Source organism: Microsporum canis, genomic scaffold (genome assembly GCF_000151145.1).
Source record: "Microsporum canis CBS 113480 supercont1.6 genomic scaffold, whole genome shotgun sequence".
Lineage (NCBI taxonomy): Eukaryota > Fungi > Ascomycota > Eurotiomycetes > Onygenales > Arthrodermataceae > Microsporum > Microsporum canis.
In genome coordinates, this window is record NW_003299164.1 from 1,685,569 (window position 1) to 1,701,688 (window position 16,120).

The 16,120-nt window shown below is 47.7% G+C and overlaps 4 protein-coding genes across 4 annotated transcripts; 3 read left to right on the forward strand and 1 right to left on the reverse strand.

Annotated features, from left to right (window-relative positions):
• Nucleotides 1-1,128: 1,128 nt before the first annotated feature.
• On the forward strand, nt 1,129-2,833 carry MCYG_06762 (serine/threonine-protein kinase hal4; the record flags this gene model as incomplete). Its single annotated transcript, XM_002844752.1, has 2 exons — nt 1,129-2,631; nt 2,702-2,833. 2 exons carry the CDS (start codon nt 1,129-1,131, stop codon nt 2,831-2,833), a joined length of 1,635 nt encoding a protein of 544 aa, XP_002844798.1.
• A 2,159-nt stretch (nt 2,834-4,992) lies between these two features.
• On the forward strand, nt 4,993-6,052 carry MCYG_06763 (reduced viability upon starvation protein 161; the record flags this gene model as incomplete). The annotated part of the gene is made up of 5 exons (XM_002844753.1): nt 4,993-5,005; nt 5,092-5,142; nt 5,206-5,325; nt 5,385-5,532; nt 5,599-6,052. 5 exons carry the CDS (start codon nt 4,993-4,995, stop codon nt 6,050-6,052), a joined length of 786 nt encoding a protein of 261 aa, XP_002844799.1.
• A 3,341-nt stretch (nt 6,053-9,393) lies between these two features.
• On the reverse strand, nt 9,394-10,588 carry MCYG_06764 (AT hook domain-containing protein; the record flags this gene model as incomplete). The annotated part of the gene is made up of 3 exons (XM_002844754.1): nt 9,394-10,232; nt 10,326-10,449; nt 10,547-10,588. The coding sequence occupies 3 exons, from the start codon at nt 10,586-10,588 to the stop codon at nt 9,394-9,396; spliced, it is 1,005 nt and encodes a 334-aa protein (XP_002844800.1).
• Nucleotides 10,589-13,335: 2,747 nt separating this feature from the next.
• MCYG_06765 (uncharacterized protein) lies at nt 13,336-14,561 on the forward strand (the record flags this gene model as incomplete). The annotated part of the gene is made up of 3 exons (XM_002844755.1): nt 13,336-13,508; nt 13,979-14,061; nt 14,245-14,561. 3 exons carry the CDS (start codon nt 13,336-13,338, stop codon nt 14,559-14,561), a joined length of 573 nt encoding a protein of 190 aa, XP_002844801.1.
• Between the last annotated feature and the right edge of the window lie 1,559 nt (nt 14,562-16,120).

Here is a 16,120-nt window from a genome sequence, read left to right on the forward strand (position 1 = left end):
CCCAGCGACGAAAACCCACACGGCCAAGCTATCTTCAGCTTTTGGCAAACCCTGCCAAGAGCAGGTGTTCAGGTTCAGACAGTCAAGGTCAAGGGACAAGAAAGGGGCCCCCAAGGGTGCATGCACACACAGAGAGAGATTCGTCTTATTCTTCTCCAGGCTGATAAGGCTGATGGCTGCTTGCTGTCCGGTGACACCAAAACAAGAGTGTACAGCATTTTCTTCAGCAGACGGGGCGAGAGCAATAGAACCAGCTCGTTGATAGCATCTAGACCTTTCCTTGTCCTACAAGTAGCAACTGGCTCAATACATCCCCAGATTCTCTACCCACTCCCACTGCTTCTTCTTCTTCTTCCGCTTCTTCCACTAGTTCCACTTGTTCCACTTCTTTTCTTCTTCTACCTGGCTTCTCCCTGTTAAGCTTGTGGCTGAGATCTTGGCGATGACTCAGCAATATCAACCCCGGCGGTGACCCAATCAGGCAAGTACACGCTGCTTTAGGCCCGGAAGAAAAGGCCCGCGTTCCGGCATTGCGCGATTTTCAACAAGCCCATCAAGGTGCATCGACTTGCATCGTCTTGCATCGTCTTGCATAGTCTTGCATCGCAGCAGGCGCAGGAAGTGGTGGTGCGAGGGATGCAAGAGAATGCAAGGGTATGCAAGGGTATGCAAGGCCATGCAGCGCCCATGCCAGACCGTGGACAAGCCCACCCATGCAAGCTGCGAGACGCGATTAGGCGCTGACCAAGCCAGAAGGGGGGAAGAAGCTCGAGCCACCCCTTTTATTATTTTATTGTTTTCGAAGAGTGGACGCTGAGTCAGCCACACCTTTTATTTGGTCCATCAAACCTTTAAACCTCCTCACTTTCCGCCGTTTTTTTTTTTTTTTTTTTTTTTTTTGTTCCGCCTATTTTTTTCCCACAACTTCAACTGCACACAAGGAGGAAATACGAATATACAAGACGCCAAAGAAGCAAGGAATATATCCAGCATAGTTACTCACCACCGTTTTGTCGTCGCGTTGACTGCCGGGCCTTGCCTGGCTCCCTCTTTTCTTCTTCTTCTTCTCTCCCTCTTTTCTTCTGCTACATCCATAGTACTACTACCACATCATCCTGATCGGCTCTTATGAATTCACTCACGCCGCTCTCCTCTGCGTCCCCGTCTTCTGTCTCTTCCTCGACCTCACGCTCAAATCATGGAGATCAGTTAACACGCGCTTTGGAGGATACTCACCTGGCCGCTCCTCCTGCTACCTCTACACCCGCTCCTGGACCTCCCAACACCGCCTCTTCAACCGCCACAGCCACCTCACTTCTCTCAACTTCGTCGTCTACCTCGACCCAGAAACCCCCCAGAGCAAAGATGACCAACCGGCTCAGTCGCATGTTCTCTCAGACTCGGTCTTCAACACCGTCTGCAGCTGTCTCACCCAACAGACAGGGCCTCGATCCCGTATCCAAGGCTAACGGAGCCGCTACTATCACTTCCACCATGATGATGCATCCGCCCTCACCAGCCACCGTCCCAGCAGACAGAAAGGTGGACCAGAAGACCACAGAAAAGAAACCAGACGGCAGGTCTGCAGACAAAAAGACAGAAAAGGGCAAAGATGCCGCCCAGACCATAAAGCGGTTCGAGATACTCGCAGACGGAACACACAAACACACTCTCAAGTCAGCCAGGCGCCAGGAAAAGCTCTCGGACATGCTACGAGACATTATCGGTGCTGGGAAGAAGAAGGATGATGCCCATGCCCACGCTCACCCTGCCCAGGCTGACGACCAGCAGCAGCTCTCCCTCGTCTCAACCTGGGTTGACCAGCTCAAGAACGAAAAGGAGAAGATGGCAGCCGACAAGAAGGGCGGGCCCAACAGCACGGCCTCCCTTGTTGACAAGTACGGCAAGTGCCACGAAATCGTCGGCCGTGGCGCCTTTGGTATCGTCCGTATCTCCCACAAGATCGACCCCAAGGACTCCAAGACGGAACACGTCTACGCTGTTAAAGAATTCCGCCGTCGGCCCCAGGAAACGGTCAAGAAGTACCAGAAACGCCTCACTTCTGAATTCTGTATATCTTCTTCCCTACGCCACCCAAACATCATACATACTCTCGACCTTATGCAAGACGCCAAGGGTGACTACTGTGAAGTCATGGAGTACTGTGCCGGAGGAGACCTGTATACCCTCATCCTCGCTGCCGGAAAGCTAGAAGTGGGAGAGGCCGACTGCTACTTCAAACAACTCATGCGCGGAGTCGAGTACATGCATGAAATGGGCGTTGCCCATCGAGATCTCAAACCTGAAAACCTACTCCTCACCACCCACGGCGCACTCAAGATTACAGATTTCGGGAATGGGGAATGTTTCCGCATGGCATGGGAGAAGGAGGCGCACATGACTGCCGGCTTATGTGGGTCTGCACCGTATATCGCACCAGAGGAATATGTGGACAAGGAGTTCGACCCCAGAGCTGTGGACCTGTGGGCTACTGGCGTGATATACATGGCCATGAGGACCGGCCGGCATCTGTGGCGCCAAGCGCAAAAGGATGAAGACGAATTTTATGATCGCTATCTAGAAGGGAGGAGAGACGAGGACGGTTATGCACCTATCGAGACCTTACATCGCGTTAGTACCGCTTGTGCCTTGCCTTCACGGCATAACTTTTCCCCCTCTTGGCTAACAAAAGACTGTACAGGCACGCTGCAGGAATGTCATCTATTCCATCCTTGACCCCAATCCTGGTCGCCGCATTACTGCTTCACAGGTCCTTAAATCAGAATGGGTCCGAGATATCAAGCTATGCAAAGCTGGTGAAGAAGGATTCTAACCCAACGCATTTGAATCATGCATTTTTCCCTTTCTCTCCCACCACCATCGCTACTGATACAACTGATGACCGGCACCAGTCCGATTGGTAGGCCGATGGGAAAGAAAAAGAACAAAAGAAAAAAAGAAGGACGGAACGAAAAAAAGGAACAGGACGGGCTGGCTAACTGGCTTCCTGGCTCAAGTTGGGTGGCTTTCTCCTTTTTCTTTTTTTCTCCCTCTCCGTGTTTGCTTTTGGGTGTGGTCGTTCGTGTTCGCCTTCTTCCACCGTTCCTTGGCCTATGCCTACAACCGCAGATGACGATTCTTGGTTTAGTTCTGCTGATGGTCGGTTGTTGTCCTGGTGGTTTTGCTCGGTCTAATGAATTACGATCATTTCTTCTCTATACGTATAATTTCCTTTCCCTTCTTCCTCACTTTCCTACTCTCTGGCTCTGGCAACCATTAGCCTTGCCTTATATATGTGGTCTTCTTACACCACTATTCCCCCCCTTCTTCCCATTCCTCTCAAACACTTTTTTATGCCAAAATAGGTGTTGGCTCTGGCTCGCGATGAATTCATATGCACAGGGATACGTGGTATGGTCTTGCCTTGCTTTTTTCCGGATTGGATTTCAACTCGATATTATCCGACTGATTAGATATATGACTTAACGTATTTCTCATCTTCCTCCGTCCCTCTCTCTTCTTGCTCTTGGTTGGTCGGCTGGTCCCCTTTTTTGTTCCTATTCCTTTTCCTTTTTCTCTTCCCCCCCCCTTTTTGTTTGGCTCTGCATGCCCTTGTCTATATCGTCCTTCTTTGCACATATACTATATACAATCTTCTAACCACGCCGAGAAACATAACGTCATTCCGTTCCGATCTACTGGTGTTTCGTCATTTGTTTAATTGTTTATTGTTTGCTTTTCCCTTCTCATCCCTCTGTTCGCTTTTCTTTTTTTAGATCGGCCATATGGCTTTGTGAGAACCCTGTCCTCGAACGTGGTTGGCATGCACCTCACACGATAGCAAAAGGTCAAAAGGTGGATATCAAGTCGAATGACGGGATGAACTACGGGGCTATTATTCCGTCTTGCTCCTTGCTTATTCGTTTTCTCGTCTGGCAATTCCACAGGCTGGGTACGAACTGCTGCCTTACCGTGACCAGTATGCATGGTTATCTCCATACCCCATACGGATGTATCCGTACCAATCACCCGCACGCGACGATCCGCGATCGAGTCGGGGAATGTCCGAAGGGCAAATAAAAAAAGGAAGTGTGAAAAGAAGGAAGAGAGCATCAAAAAAGCAAACGTCACTTTTTCCGCCTGTCCGTTCTGTCCGTTCTGTACTTCCGGTTGGCGCGAGTTGTCTGCCTCGCTTGATGACTTATGATGGCATTTACCTGATCTTATCTTTCTGTCTTGGATATATTGCTTGGCTGGTCCTCTTTCTAACACTGGATATATATGTTTTGCCGCTGCAGCCTGAAATCTTTTTATATTGGTTGATATTCACATACTCGGTATATACGCATATGTATGCTCTCTGCTGCTTGACCTTGATAGCATCCCTCAAAAAAAACGTTTCTTGACGTTGCTGCCTTCTCATGGAGCACTGTACCATATTCAAAAGCGTCTGTCCCCGTGGCAATACCTTCCTGTAACAATCTCATCCCGCATCTTTCTATCTCTAACAGTGGAAGTACTTAAATATCAAAAAGTTCCAGTTCGACCAAAGCACGTGACGTCTAATGAACTTCCTGCGCCACAAAATGCCAAGCCTCATCCTTCTCTCACAGCCACAACTTTGGGCCATCAAACGCAGGAAAAAAACCTGGACGTGAAGCCATCGCTGAGTTTCTTCTCTCGTTTGAACAGATTTGATACCATCTTCTCGCGATACATGCATAGGGCGGACCTGGGTGTGGTCTCACTAATTGTCTTGCTTTTGAACTGGACGTCTAGTCAATAATACTCTGCCATCTATCTTTCTCCGCGAAGACCGGCCTCAGTACGGACACGCAATCAGTCGCTGCCCCGCTAATAGAAGGAAACTAGCTCTACGACCTTATACCAGCCAGCCTGCCTAGTGAATACATTCGATAAGCATCGAATTGTTCTTTTTCCACACTATCGACCCCGGTTCAATAGCTTGCTACCGTTTGCGACCATTTAACAATGTCTTGGGCCGGTACGTGGTTGGCACAAAGGGCTCCTGCGACTTTGTCCTTGGCTGAATATTCCGATGACTGAGGCTGATGCGATTTGTTCCCCTAGGATTTAAGAAGAATGTCAACCGGGCGACGACCCAGGTGATGATGAAGACCGGTATGTTGGCTCGATTGATGTCGGGGTTGACATCATTGCCGGACAAGGCTGACATCCAGACAGGTCATGTCGAGAAGACCAATGATCGCGATTATGAGATTGAAGAGAGACGCTACCGCACAATGGAGTCTGCCGCAAACAGACTACAAAAGGAAGCAAAGGGATACCTAGACTCATTACGAGGTCAGTCTCCCTTGAACACCAGCCCTTCGCAAGGCGGAGATGCTGATAGAACTTGCCAGCTATGACTGCTTCTCAGATGCGAATTGCCGAGACTATCGATGCTTTTTACGGCGATGCTGGAGCCAAGGATGGTGTTAGCAGAAGCTACAAGCAGGCTGTTGAAGATCTGGATGCTGAAACAATAAAGGCGCTCGATGGACCCTACCGGTTAGCTGATCCCCATCCCACCCTACTTAATGTTGCAATCAAAAGTATTGACATCGTATGTATTAGAACAACCGTTCTTGACCCTATTTCTCGTTTCTGCGCATACTTTCCCGATATAAACGAATGTATCAAGAAGCGTAACCACAAACTCCTCGACTACGACTCCATGCGCGCCAAAGTCAAGAAACTCGTGGAAAAGCCAGATAAGGATGCCTCCAAGCTACCGCGCGCCGAAAAGGACGCCGAAATGGCCAAACAGGCCTATGACCAGTTAAACGAACAGTTATACAATGAGTTACCGCAACTTATCGATCTCCGTGTTCCGTATCTTGATCCGTCGTTTGAGGCTCTGGTCAAGATTCAGCTCCGTTTTTGCGCCGAGGCATATAGCCGTATGGCCCAGGTTCAGCAGTACCTTGACTCGGACACGAGAGAAGAGTATGCTTCCGGCAACCTGGATAATAAGGTAGAACAGGTACTGCAGGAGATCAGAGATTTAAGCATTGCCGGAACAGTGTGATTCGAGGTGGCCTTGTTCTGTTTCGTCTATGAAGTAATGTTTTAGCGCGTTTTCAATATATAATATTCTACTGTCTCTCCCACTTCTTTGTCGTCTCATCTCCCCCTCAACTTTCCCTTTTTTTTCTCATACCCATCCTCTTCTTGCCGGGGAGATGGAAGAGCGGATATATATACTTCTTTATCTCTGATTAGATAGCTATTGGCATACTCCTTGCCCTTGTTAACTTATATAATGTTTGCATCAGCCTTCTTTCGATCCATGCACCGGTGTTCGGTTGCCGTCACCCCTGTAAACGGTCCAGAAGTTTACTGTCCGGCTGTTTCGTCCTGGCCTTGACATGACCACCATAGACCCTGAAGGCGCATATACCTTGCCAGCGATATCCTGTCAAGCTTGACGACACTATACCCCGAGGGGAAACTACATACGAATAGTTTGCTTTTCTCTGACGGTACAGTGTGGTGGTCAACTTCCCTGCTCGGCGGCTAAGTAATTCAAGGCTCGTCCGTCCCGTCCAAACTAGAGGCCCGTTTAGGCGGGTAACAACAGTGATATGCTGTTACCGCCATCTCGTATCGGACATAGTTACCTATTCCTACTGCCTGCCTTATTTGGGTTTCGGATAAGGTCAATATTGAGTATAGGAGCCCAGAGGCTATGCGACTTGGATATCTATGAATGAGTTAGCTGTCACCGTCAACTTCACATCCACCGGTATGTGTTTAGGTATGCATATAGTTACCCTTCCCTATTCCCCTGATAGACAGATAATTGTGCAAGGGCTTAACTTAATGGCCTGACCAGTGTCGTGAGCTCGACTCCTAGAGGATACCGGTTGATGGGTAGTTGCGGAATAAAGCTAGCTACATATGCAAGATATATGCTTGTCATCCGTACTCAAAGTATCCTTCCGTGGACACACGTTCCCTGCATATGTATATAACTGAATTGAATGGTGTATAATGCATGTATACTTGCACTTCGTATATATGTGTGCCTTGTATCAGGAAAACCGATCAGCATCCAAGAACCGCCCCAATGGCCTGATGGGCTCAGAACAATACACCCCGCTGAGAGTCAGGGACAGGGCCACATATGGGACTCTCATTCAATAAAGCCTCAAGGATCCTTGCATTGCTTGCTGTCTTTGTGTATGTCTATTTATGCGAATCTCTCACGTGATTGGTCGATCTCAAGGGTGCTGGGAATAACCATGAAAGCAATGGCCCGTGATGGATAGATCCCATGTTTGAGGGCGTCTCCTGGGTCAAGGGGGGCCGTTTGGATTCGTCCAGTTGGAAGTCTGCCGTGGCGTTGAGCACCTTCTCAGCCAAGGACCCCCCAGTTGCTTGTTATATATATGCCTCCGTTGAGCGCCTTTTCTCGACCTCAGCAACCAGCAGCTAAGCGAGCTTTCTCATACATACCCGGGGCTTGAGCGCAGGTTTTGTTCGTGCAATTTCTCTTGGTCCATATCGTGCCAACACAGTAGACAAACCCGACTGCGTCATGCAATAGGTTGCAATATGGGCGAATAGGGGGGTTTATGCATCAAAATATAAACGGCAAACGGCCCGTGCGTCACCTGAAGTACATAGTAAAGGCCATTTAATGGGAATATTTGATTATATAGCCATCCGAAACATCGCAGCTTGAAACAAGGAAGCTCGGAATCCAGATCGATATGCAGGAGGGTCCTTTTTTTAGGCTGTACTACCGGCTATCAGTGAACAGTGGCTATTGCGGTGTAGGCAAGGAATCTGACACTGAAGACGCAGAAAAAAAGCCTCTATGACAGCACCCTTCAGGCAGCCACAGCTCGTAGGCAAGGCCATAGCAGTGTACTCACGGTCGAAGTCGGATAACGGCGTCACGGAGGGTATATGTAGCCGGCGTCTCTCCAAGGGGGAGGGAACGGGCCATTTATATAAAGATAGCTAAAGGGCCGGTATTTACCATCAACGATTCGCCCGCGGACAAGTAATCCCGGCCTGATAGTGAGAGTATGAGACAAGCAAAATAAATTGGCTCAACCCATGGTATAATTGACATTTGGGACTTGCGTGGCCAGCTCTCTCGAAAAATCGTCGGGTGGTTGATATAAAACCAGTTGATATAACCCAGGAAGCGGCTCTGCAGGCGCTAAACCATAGGGGGCAACTCCCAAATCGCCCTAGTAAACTGTTAGGTAAAACTGCTCTTACGAGTATGAATACCATGAGAAGGACACGATTCCACTGATTTCAGAAAGTCAATTAAATGAAGCCCGTCAGTTTGACCGTCTAATGTTTTCGGATGGTCTTTTATTTACGAATGGTAGATTGTGTGAGAAAAGACATAGAATTGCACTTGGAAGTCTATGAAACGGGAAATGGTCTGGTTGGATAATATATCGTTGATTCATAGAAATAAAAACAGGCCAAATCTATTCGTACATTGTTCGTTCATTAAGAGCGTAGCTTTTGAGGAAACCAGGCAAACAAGCAGCGCAGTAAACAGTTACATCAGTACAAAGGAGAAATGGATATGAGCCAAACGAATGAAAGAAAGAGGGAAAATAAGTAAACACAAACTCCACGCATAATTGGCCGACGCAGTCGAATTGGTTCGGTTCTCTGGCCCCTTGGCCATGGGAGATCGGCCAACGATTCATAGGTTTGACAGCTTTCGAGAGAGGCTCCTGGGTGAGTTGAATTTCCATGGATTAACGCGATAGAGCAAGCCATTCGAATAAAGGGGGTCGGGTAAAGGTACCCCCATGCGGAAGGAGACAAGATAAAGAAAATCAAGAATAACAAGTGAAGAAAATAGAAACAAGAGAAATAACAATTTTAAGACAATATAAAGACAGGTCCGTGAAATTTGCTAAATGATCAGATTTGCCTCCCACGCATTTTTGGACTAAGAGAAAAAAAGACACCGTCTCATCAAAATTCCTCTTCCAGTAGGATAAAAGAAATCGGGAACAGGGCTGTTCCCGATAGGGAATATCGGCCGTTAAACTTCCGAAAAAAGCGTACTCCATGGATGGCTAGGGCAAAAGACCACAGTGAAATTGATTCCGAGTCAGGGCTGGATTCGTAATTTCGTTTGGGAGGGCAGTGGTCTGGGAAAAGGACGGAAAGAACAAGGCAAATTGAATGAACAGCAAGAAAACAAAGAGAGAAAGAAATTGCGAACACCTTTGGTCACATCTTCGCATCAAGTCATTATGACTTGGTTTCATGGAAATATATGTCTCTGATGACCTCATTACTCCTTATATCGTACTCAAACCACCACGATTAACTGCATGGGGCGCAAAGCATCATTGATATCAGTGTGCCCGCTTCGTATCGCTATGAGCCCTGTTCTTCCTCTGGGCTCGCAACGGCTTGCTCTGGCGAAGCTCGTTCCCGGCTAACAGGAGATTCTGGCCTTGCTGAAGCTGTAGCCGCTGCGGCCGCTGGACTTTCTGGCCGCTGGCCTTTGCCGCCTGCTGGAATTTCTGCTGGGGACATAAGAGGTTCAGGAGCTGGCCGGCTAGGCTCTTTTGATTCTACAATCATTGGTGACTCCTGGAGGAACGCGCTGCCTTCTATTCGCGGTAGTAGTGGTTGTTGCGGCTGAGGGCCTCTTTGAACTTGTATGTCCTGTGTCTGTGATGGAGGGGTTTCAGTCCCATGATACTGCACGCTCATTGGGGTTGGGGGATCCGGTTCGCGCATTTGCTCAGGTGGTCGCTGGCCTATTGTGGGGGAATATGAATGTTGCGGTACACCCGGGGATGTTGCCGGTAGAATTCCACCATAAGCAGGCCTTGGAGTTGTATTGTTTGGTCGAGCAGGGTGAGACTGGGACCGGGCTTCTTCTGCTATCCTACGTCGCTGCATTTCTACTTTGCTCGGTCGTCCACGTTTGCGCGGAGTGTCCCCACGGGGAGGTTCAGGGGCACGAGGAATTGGCACTCCAGTTCGTATCTCGGATAGTGAATATCGTCCAGTATCAGTTTGCGGTTTTGGCTGGATGGCGCGAGGAGCAGAGGCCAGAGGTCTTTCTCCAGATGGCGCCGACCGCTTTCTAATTAACGGGGACATCTGTAGAGGGGCGGTCGGTCCGGGAAGGCTCTGTCTGTATTGACTCGCATATTCCTGTTCCATACGATAGAACGCTGTTTGGCAAGAGCTGAGCGACCGCCCTACACATATAACAGTCAATAAATACTGTTATAACGCGTGCGCAAAGTGGGCAAACCATCATCCAAGCAATCCTGCTCTTAGGATAAATAGACCACTTAGAGGGGGAATTAAATTGAAGGGGGTTTTACCCGGCGGGAGTGGAATCTCCATCCAACTCGGGGCAATACGATTCTCCCGGATAATACTAAAGAGGTATGCCGAGGAGATTCCTGCTTTCTTCAATATCTCAGTAAGAAGAAAGTTCTGGCAAGAAAAAAAAGAACAGTCAGCTGGATGAACATGAGGTTTGGAAGATGGGAAATCATAGCAGTACCCTCTCCTCCTCCGTCCATAACTTATCTTGTTGGTGGGACATATCCAGCGAGTCATGTACAACTGAAGTGGTAACAAATGCGCATATGCGGATAGCTCCTATACAAAAAAAAGGAGCAAGATACAGAAATGAGAATCGTCAGAAGCTCGCAGAAACGGCGGAGGAAGCTCAGAATTAACCAAGACAAGCAAGCTGTAGCTGAGTCGAGATAGAAAATTGATCGGACGAAACGAGGTCGGTACTACGGCCAGCGAGCAGCTGCGCAGTAAGAAAAGAACGAAAGTAGAGAAACGAAGATTGGATTGATGGTAAACAACAACACAATATCCAACCAACGGTAGGTAAATAACCCCACACTCCAGGACGTGGGGAAGAGGGATCAAGAGATATTTTGATCGAAAGACGTAGCCCTTCTTTTTGTTTTCTTATTTTCTTCTCCTTTCGTTTCTTCCTTCAGCAACGAATGGCTGAATGAGCGAGTGGTAGCAGCAGCGCGAGGGCCACGAAAATGGAAAATTGTAAATAAAACGAACGGAAGCGTGAGCGCAGGAGTGGCGACACGCAATTGAAACCCCAGGGCAGATAGAGATAATGTGTGCGTGCGTGTGTGCGTGTGTGTGTGTACAGCGGGAATAAGTTAAGTCAACAGGAATGAATTATGTTGGTACAAGGATACTAGCCACGAGGGTGGTAGTAGTTGTCACCATTGAGCTGACGGGGATTCAGGATTGGGGATTGGTGAAGCAAACAAAAAAAAAAAGAATTAAAGCGTAAAAAAAAAGCGTAATAGGAAAGTAAATAAGAAGCTCGTATTTAATTCATTCGTAGGACAGATAGAGCAGCGTGTTTGGGTGTGCGACAAAGAAGCTGGGGCGTTGATATTTGTCGATTTCGCATTGATTTTTGGCCGGACAGGGCAGTACTCCGTCTAGTTCACGATATAGTATCAACAATGAACACTGCTGGGAATGGAAACGCGAGTTCGTTATTCCGGTAACATCAAGGAGAGACTTGAAACGAGTGATAAGGACGGAAGAATCAGAGGGAAGTAAAGAAGGGCGGGAACAGGGGCCAAAGGGGAAGAAGAATTGGGGAGGGGGGAAAAGAAGAAGAGGGTAGGAGGGCAAAAGGATAGAAGGGCAAAAAGGGCAAAATAAAAATAAAAATGGCAGAGGGCAAAGAAAAGGGAGTGGAAAGGGAAGAGGAGGAAGAGAGACAGGAGAGAGAGAGGGAAAAAAAGGTGAAGATAACGATGAGGTTGGAAAGTCCGCGAAGAACAAAAAAAAAGAAGGTTGATTTTTTTATGGGGATAAGGAAAAAAAATATGTACTCGAAGGTACCGCTTCGGTCACGGCAATACCGTATAAAATACCAAGAGGACTCTTGTCTCTCTTTTTATTTTCAGTTCGGGAGAGGGTACACGACCTTGGGCGAGGCGGCCACACAAGAACAAGTACCTCTCTCTCAGTGGGTACGCTCTTCATGCAAGAGATAAATCCAAAACTCGCCAGGCTAGCCCGTTGCAGGCATGCAGGCAGGAGTTTGCTTGGATATTTTGAGCATCAAGCAGCCAATCAGTGTGGACGGAAAAGTCCAATAGACGGGCCAGCAAGGCTTGAAACACCTTAGCCGGCTTTGATATCGTGCTTCGTCTTCGTCACAGGAAGCAGAGACTCGTCCATAAACGCGGCCAGACAGAGAGAGACGAGACGAGACCGCGAAGCAGTTGCATGCAGGGAACGAGGGTGGTGGTCTACCACCGCTCTTTTTCTCTTCCCTTTCTTTAATCCCTTCTGCTTCTTTCCCATGCAATACCTTCAATCGGTGAGGAACACAGAGTTCCCAGTGATACCGATGCTGGGTACTCGAAGGCCAGGGAGTGGAGTTGGCCAAAGGAAACCTGCACAGCTGGTATTTTTTTTTATCCTGTTTCTTTTCTTATTCTGTTGCTTCTCTTGACCTCTCTTGAGTCGCCTGGCCGTTGCCACTATCCAGCGCCGTCTATTTGTGGACGAGATGAGTTGTGCTCTGTGGCAAATAGTCTTGATTTTACTTGAACCGTCAAATATCGATTGACACAACTGTCGGGGCTAAAACCTAGACCGTTGAGATTTTCCTCTTTCGATATTGGTTGGACACTAGAAGCCGGGAGACTGGCCTTAGACAGCGATCATTTGATTATTATTTGCCCGTGTGAATTGGCATATATAGCCCAGGAACAAAATGCTTCAAGGCGTAGGTTTGCTAATACTGATTGGCTATGGTGTCGTGACGAGATCCTGCGGATTCTGTTTGGCTGTTTAGTGGAATGTAACTCCTGTATTTCAAACGAAATAAAAGCCCTGAGACATCTAGAAACAAGTGCCATTGGAGTCTGTTCTCGAAGTTTGGCCGATAAGCCTCGTCGCACAGAGCATCAACGGGGGAAGATTTGGGGGCTCCAGGATTGATTAAACCCATGCCAGTTAATATGTAAGCTGCGTGTTGCTTTCTTTTCCTTTTTTTTCCTTCTCTCGAGTGTATACTATGATGAGTGCCTGGTGTAAATTTAGCATCTGGTGATTGCTACCCGTACAAAATCTGTATCGAAACGCAACGTCTGGTGCTTCAAATAATAGTAGATCACCCCCAAGCCCTACCTAGGCGCCACAGCCTCTCCCGAAGGCTATTCTCGGTTTGCATGCTCAGAGCTGTTTAGGTTGAACTTCTCAACGGGAGATATGATGGATCCGACGTGGAGAGGTACGGAAAGATCTGTAATTGGAGGGCAACACAGACGGGGGGGAACCATGTTCCAGGGAAGCTGGATGATTGGAGCCGCCCTGTTACTGCTGCTGCACAACCCACGAGAAACAAAGAAGGCAGCGGCCGTCCAGGAGGAATCCAGCCATAATGGAGATCGTTGGGTGTGCGAGTACGGAGTACGGATAGATGAATACCTGTTGCACCGTCTCCGTACACCGTAAGTATATAGATTGGGTAGAACAAGCGGAGGAACCGAGCCCATCCTATCTTGGATAGCATGGTTCCTTAGTTTGTTACTAGCCAGGCACCGAACGTAAGGTGTAAAACGCCTATTTTGCTGGCTTTTGCTCGCGCTCGTGTATCTACCGCCTGTCCGGTGTAACATGGTTAAACTGTACTTACGGTGTCATGAGTATCTTCCGGCTTGGTACGCCTCCATGGCTGGACAGGTTGCTCTGCATTTCCTCGCTTTCCCATTCTCTGCTCCAGTCCTCTCCTCTGCGAGCTCCCTGCAGCATGGCCTTCCTCTTTTCTTCTAGTCCCATGGGCCAACTGGGCGCGCAGGGTTTGGGAGAAGGACGCTAGTACGGTAATCTATGCGAATCATCCGCTGGCCGAGTGCTCCGTATATACCTATATGTAACTATGTCAGCTCCACTTGCCCTTGGACATACTATGCATACATAGTACATACTCCGGATGTGCATGCTGGTTCCGTACTGCTCGTGTTAAGATACTACCACCCTTGCTTGGAGGACGGGCAAATATAGGTGAGCATTGTTTGGTTTTGGGTAGAAACATATAATATATTGACCTGAGTCGCACGCTGATGTCCCTTCGGTTTAATTGTTGATGGAGTTGCTTGGAGAAAATAGCTTTGTGGTGGGGGCCAAGAGGCTGAGGATGCTGACACTTTATAGTAGCCTTCTGAAGCCCTAGCTACAGATGCTCAGCGAATAGAGCCAGCCACCAGTTGTTATCGGCTGAGGACGGTCAGGAGTCGAGGCTTAACTATGATCGTTGGCCCTTTGGTTCTCATTCGGGTTCAGATAAGTCCTCTCAAGGCGAGAAATGGCTTATTTTAACTCTTTCGAGAGGCTTGTTCATTACATGGAAGTACGGAGTAAATGGGGGTGTTACCAAATATGCGGTGGACTTTGGACTCAATTTAGCCTTCCTGGAGAGTAGGCTGTTTGATAACTCGCTCCCCGTGCCTACTCTGACATCCACCAACGTATCAGACTTCAACCGCCGCCGCAGAACACCCTGACAAGGAGGAATTACATCTACCGACATGTAACCGGTCAAAAGACCATTTCCTTGATATAGATGCTGGCATTAGCTCACTTATATGAGGCATACTGAGAAGTGAGACGACAAAGCTGGCTTCAAAACGCGATCAGCAATATATGGTCTATAAAATAGATAAGCCCGGATCCCAAAATAAGCTACAAATGGGGTTAGATGATTCGAGCTGTCCAGGAGGATAATGATATTATCAATTTCTAATTTACCAAATCAAAGGGCAGGCTTTTTTTAAACACGTAATTTCTTCTGATTAAATATAGGCGTCACTCACTTCCTTGCTATAAGAAATTCCGATATATTCTCCATGCGCCATATACATTTATACAATATCAATAATACAGTCTACTTCGCCTGCTATCAGATACTGTAGTAGCCTAATGGAGAGGCCGTTCGTGCTCCACCGCCTGCCAGCGAAGATATGAACTAGTTAATCAATTTTATGCTCCATAGAAACCTATCTCCTCGTACAGGCAATAAAGGAACTGTATTAACAAGACTCAAATAAAAGCAAGCAATCTGATTCGCACGATGTAGAGCTCACCTGTGTCGTCTAAGGCGCGAGCTCTTTGATGGGATTATTTACAAGATTAGTGGTTGCGTACCAACTGTAAGACACTCCATCGGAACCTGGTAGGCCGCCTGCTTTTAATGGGCGCCATTTTATCCACGTAAGGCCCAGTCCCTTTCTTTCAGCCCTCAGGCAGATCCTACCACAGGTATTTCCTGGGTCTCTCGAATATGCATACGGAGTACTCTGTACTCATTTTCGCATCTGACCTGTTAAGCGGGGCCAACAGTAACCCATCAGCCACCTTTATTGGTCAGTATACGAAATAAGGATAATAAGTTAAACCAGAGAGGGGGAAGAAGATGTTCAGTAAGGGGTAAAGTGATAGTGGAGTGCTATTAGAGTGTCATACCTGCAGCACCTTCTCGTACTCCTTCCTGTGCATGTTCTCTTTGCGTCAGGTATCGACCTCTGGATTCCCCCGAAAGATTCGGCTAATTCCCGGTGTAGATGTTAAGTGGTATTAAGTAGTAGGAGTAGCATATATTATGATTGAATCAACTTTATTCCTCTTTTACCAAGCCCTTTTGGCTTATATCAAAAGTGCACTGGGAAAACAGGCAGAGAGATGAACGAAGCAAATAAGAATGTCTATGGTTAGCCCTAATCGGTAGAGTCATGGAAATGTTCTCCTCTATGTTGTTGGTTAACAATGTCAGGTGAGGTGGGAATAAAATATTTCCAAGCTTGGCTCTTTTTACGTCAAAAAGTAACGACGTCCTAACTTCGAGCCTCTCTATACAATGAAACATAAGATCACTGCAACAGTGATGGACAAATGGATATGGAGGAGAAATTTCCGTACAGTCCTTGACACCGAGTAATCACTTGTATATGTTCTCGGAACGAATATGTGTTGGTTGGTGAGTGGTACTACATGCAAGCAATGTTTTCTTACATGGAATATATCGAAATAGGCGTCCCTACTCCCATTCGCTGCCGCGACATGGTGG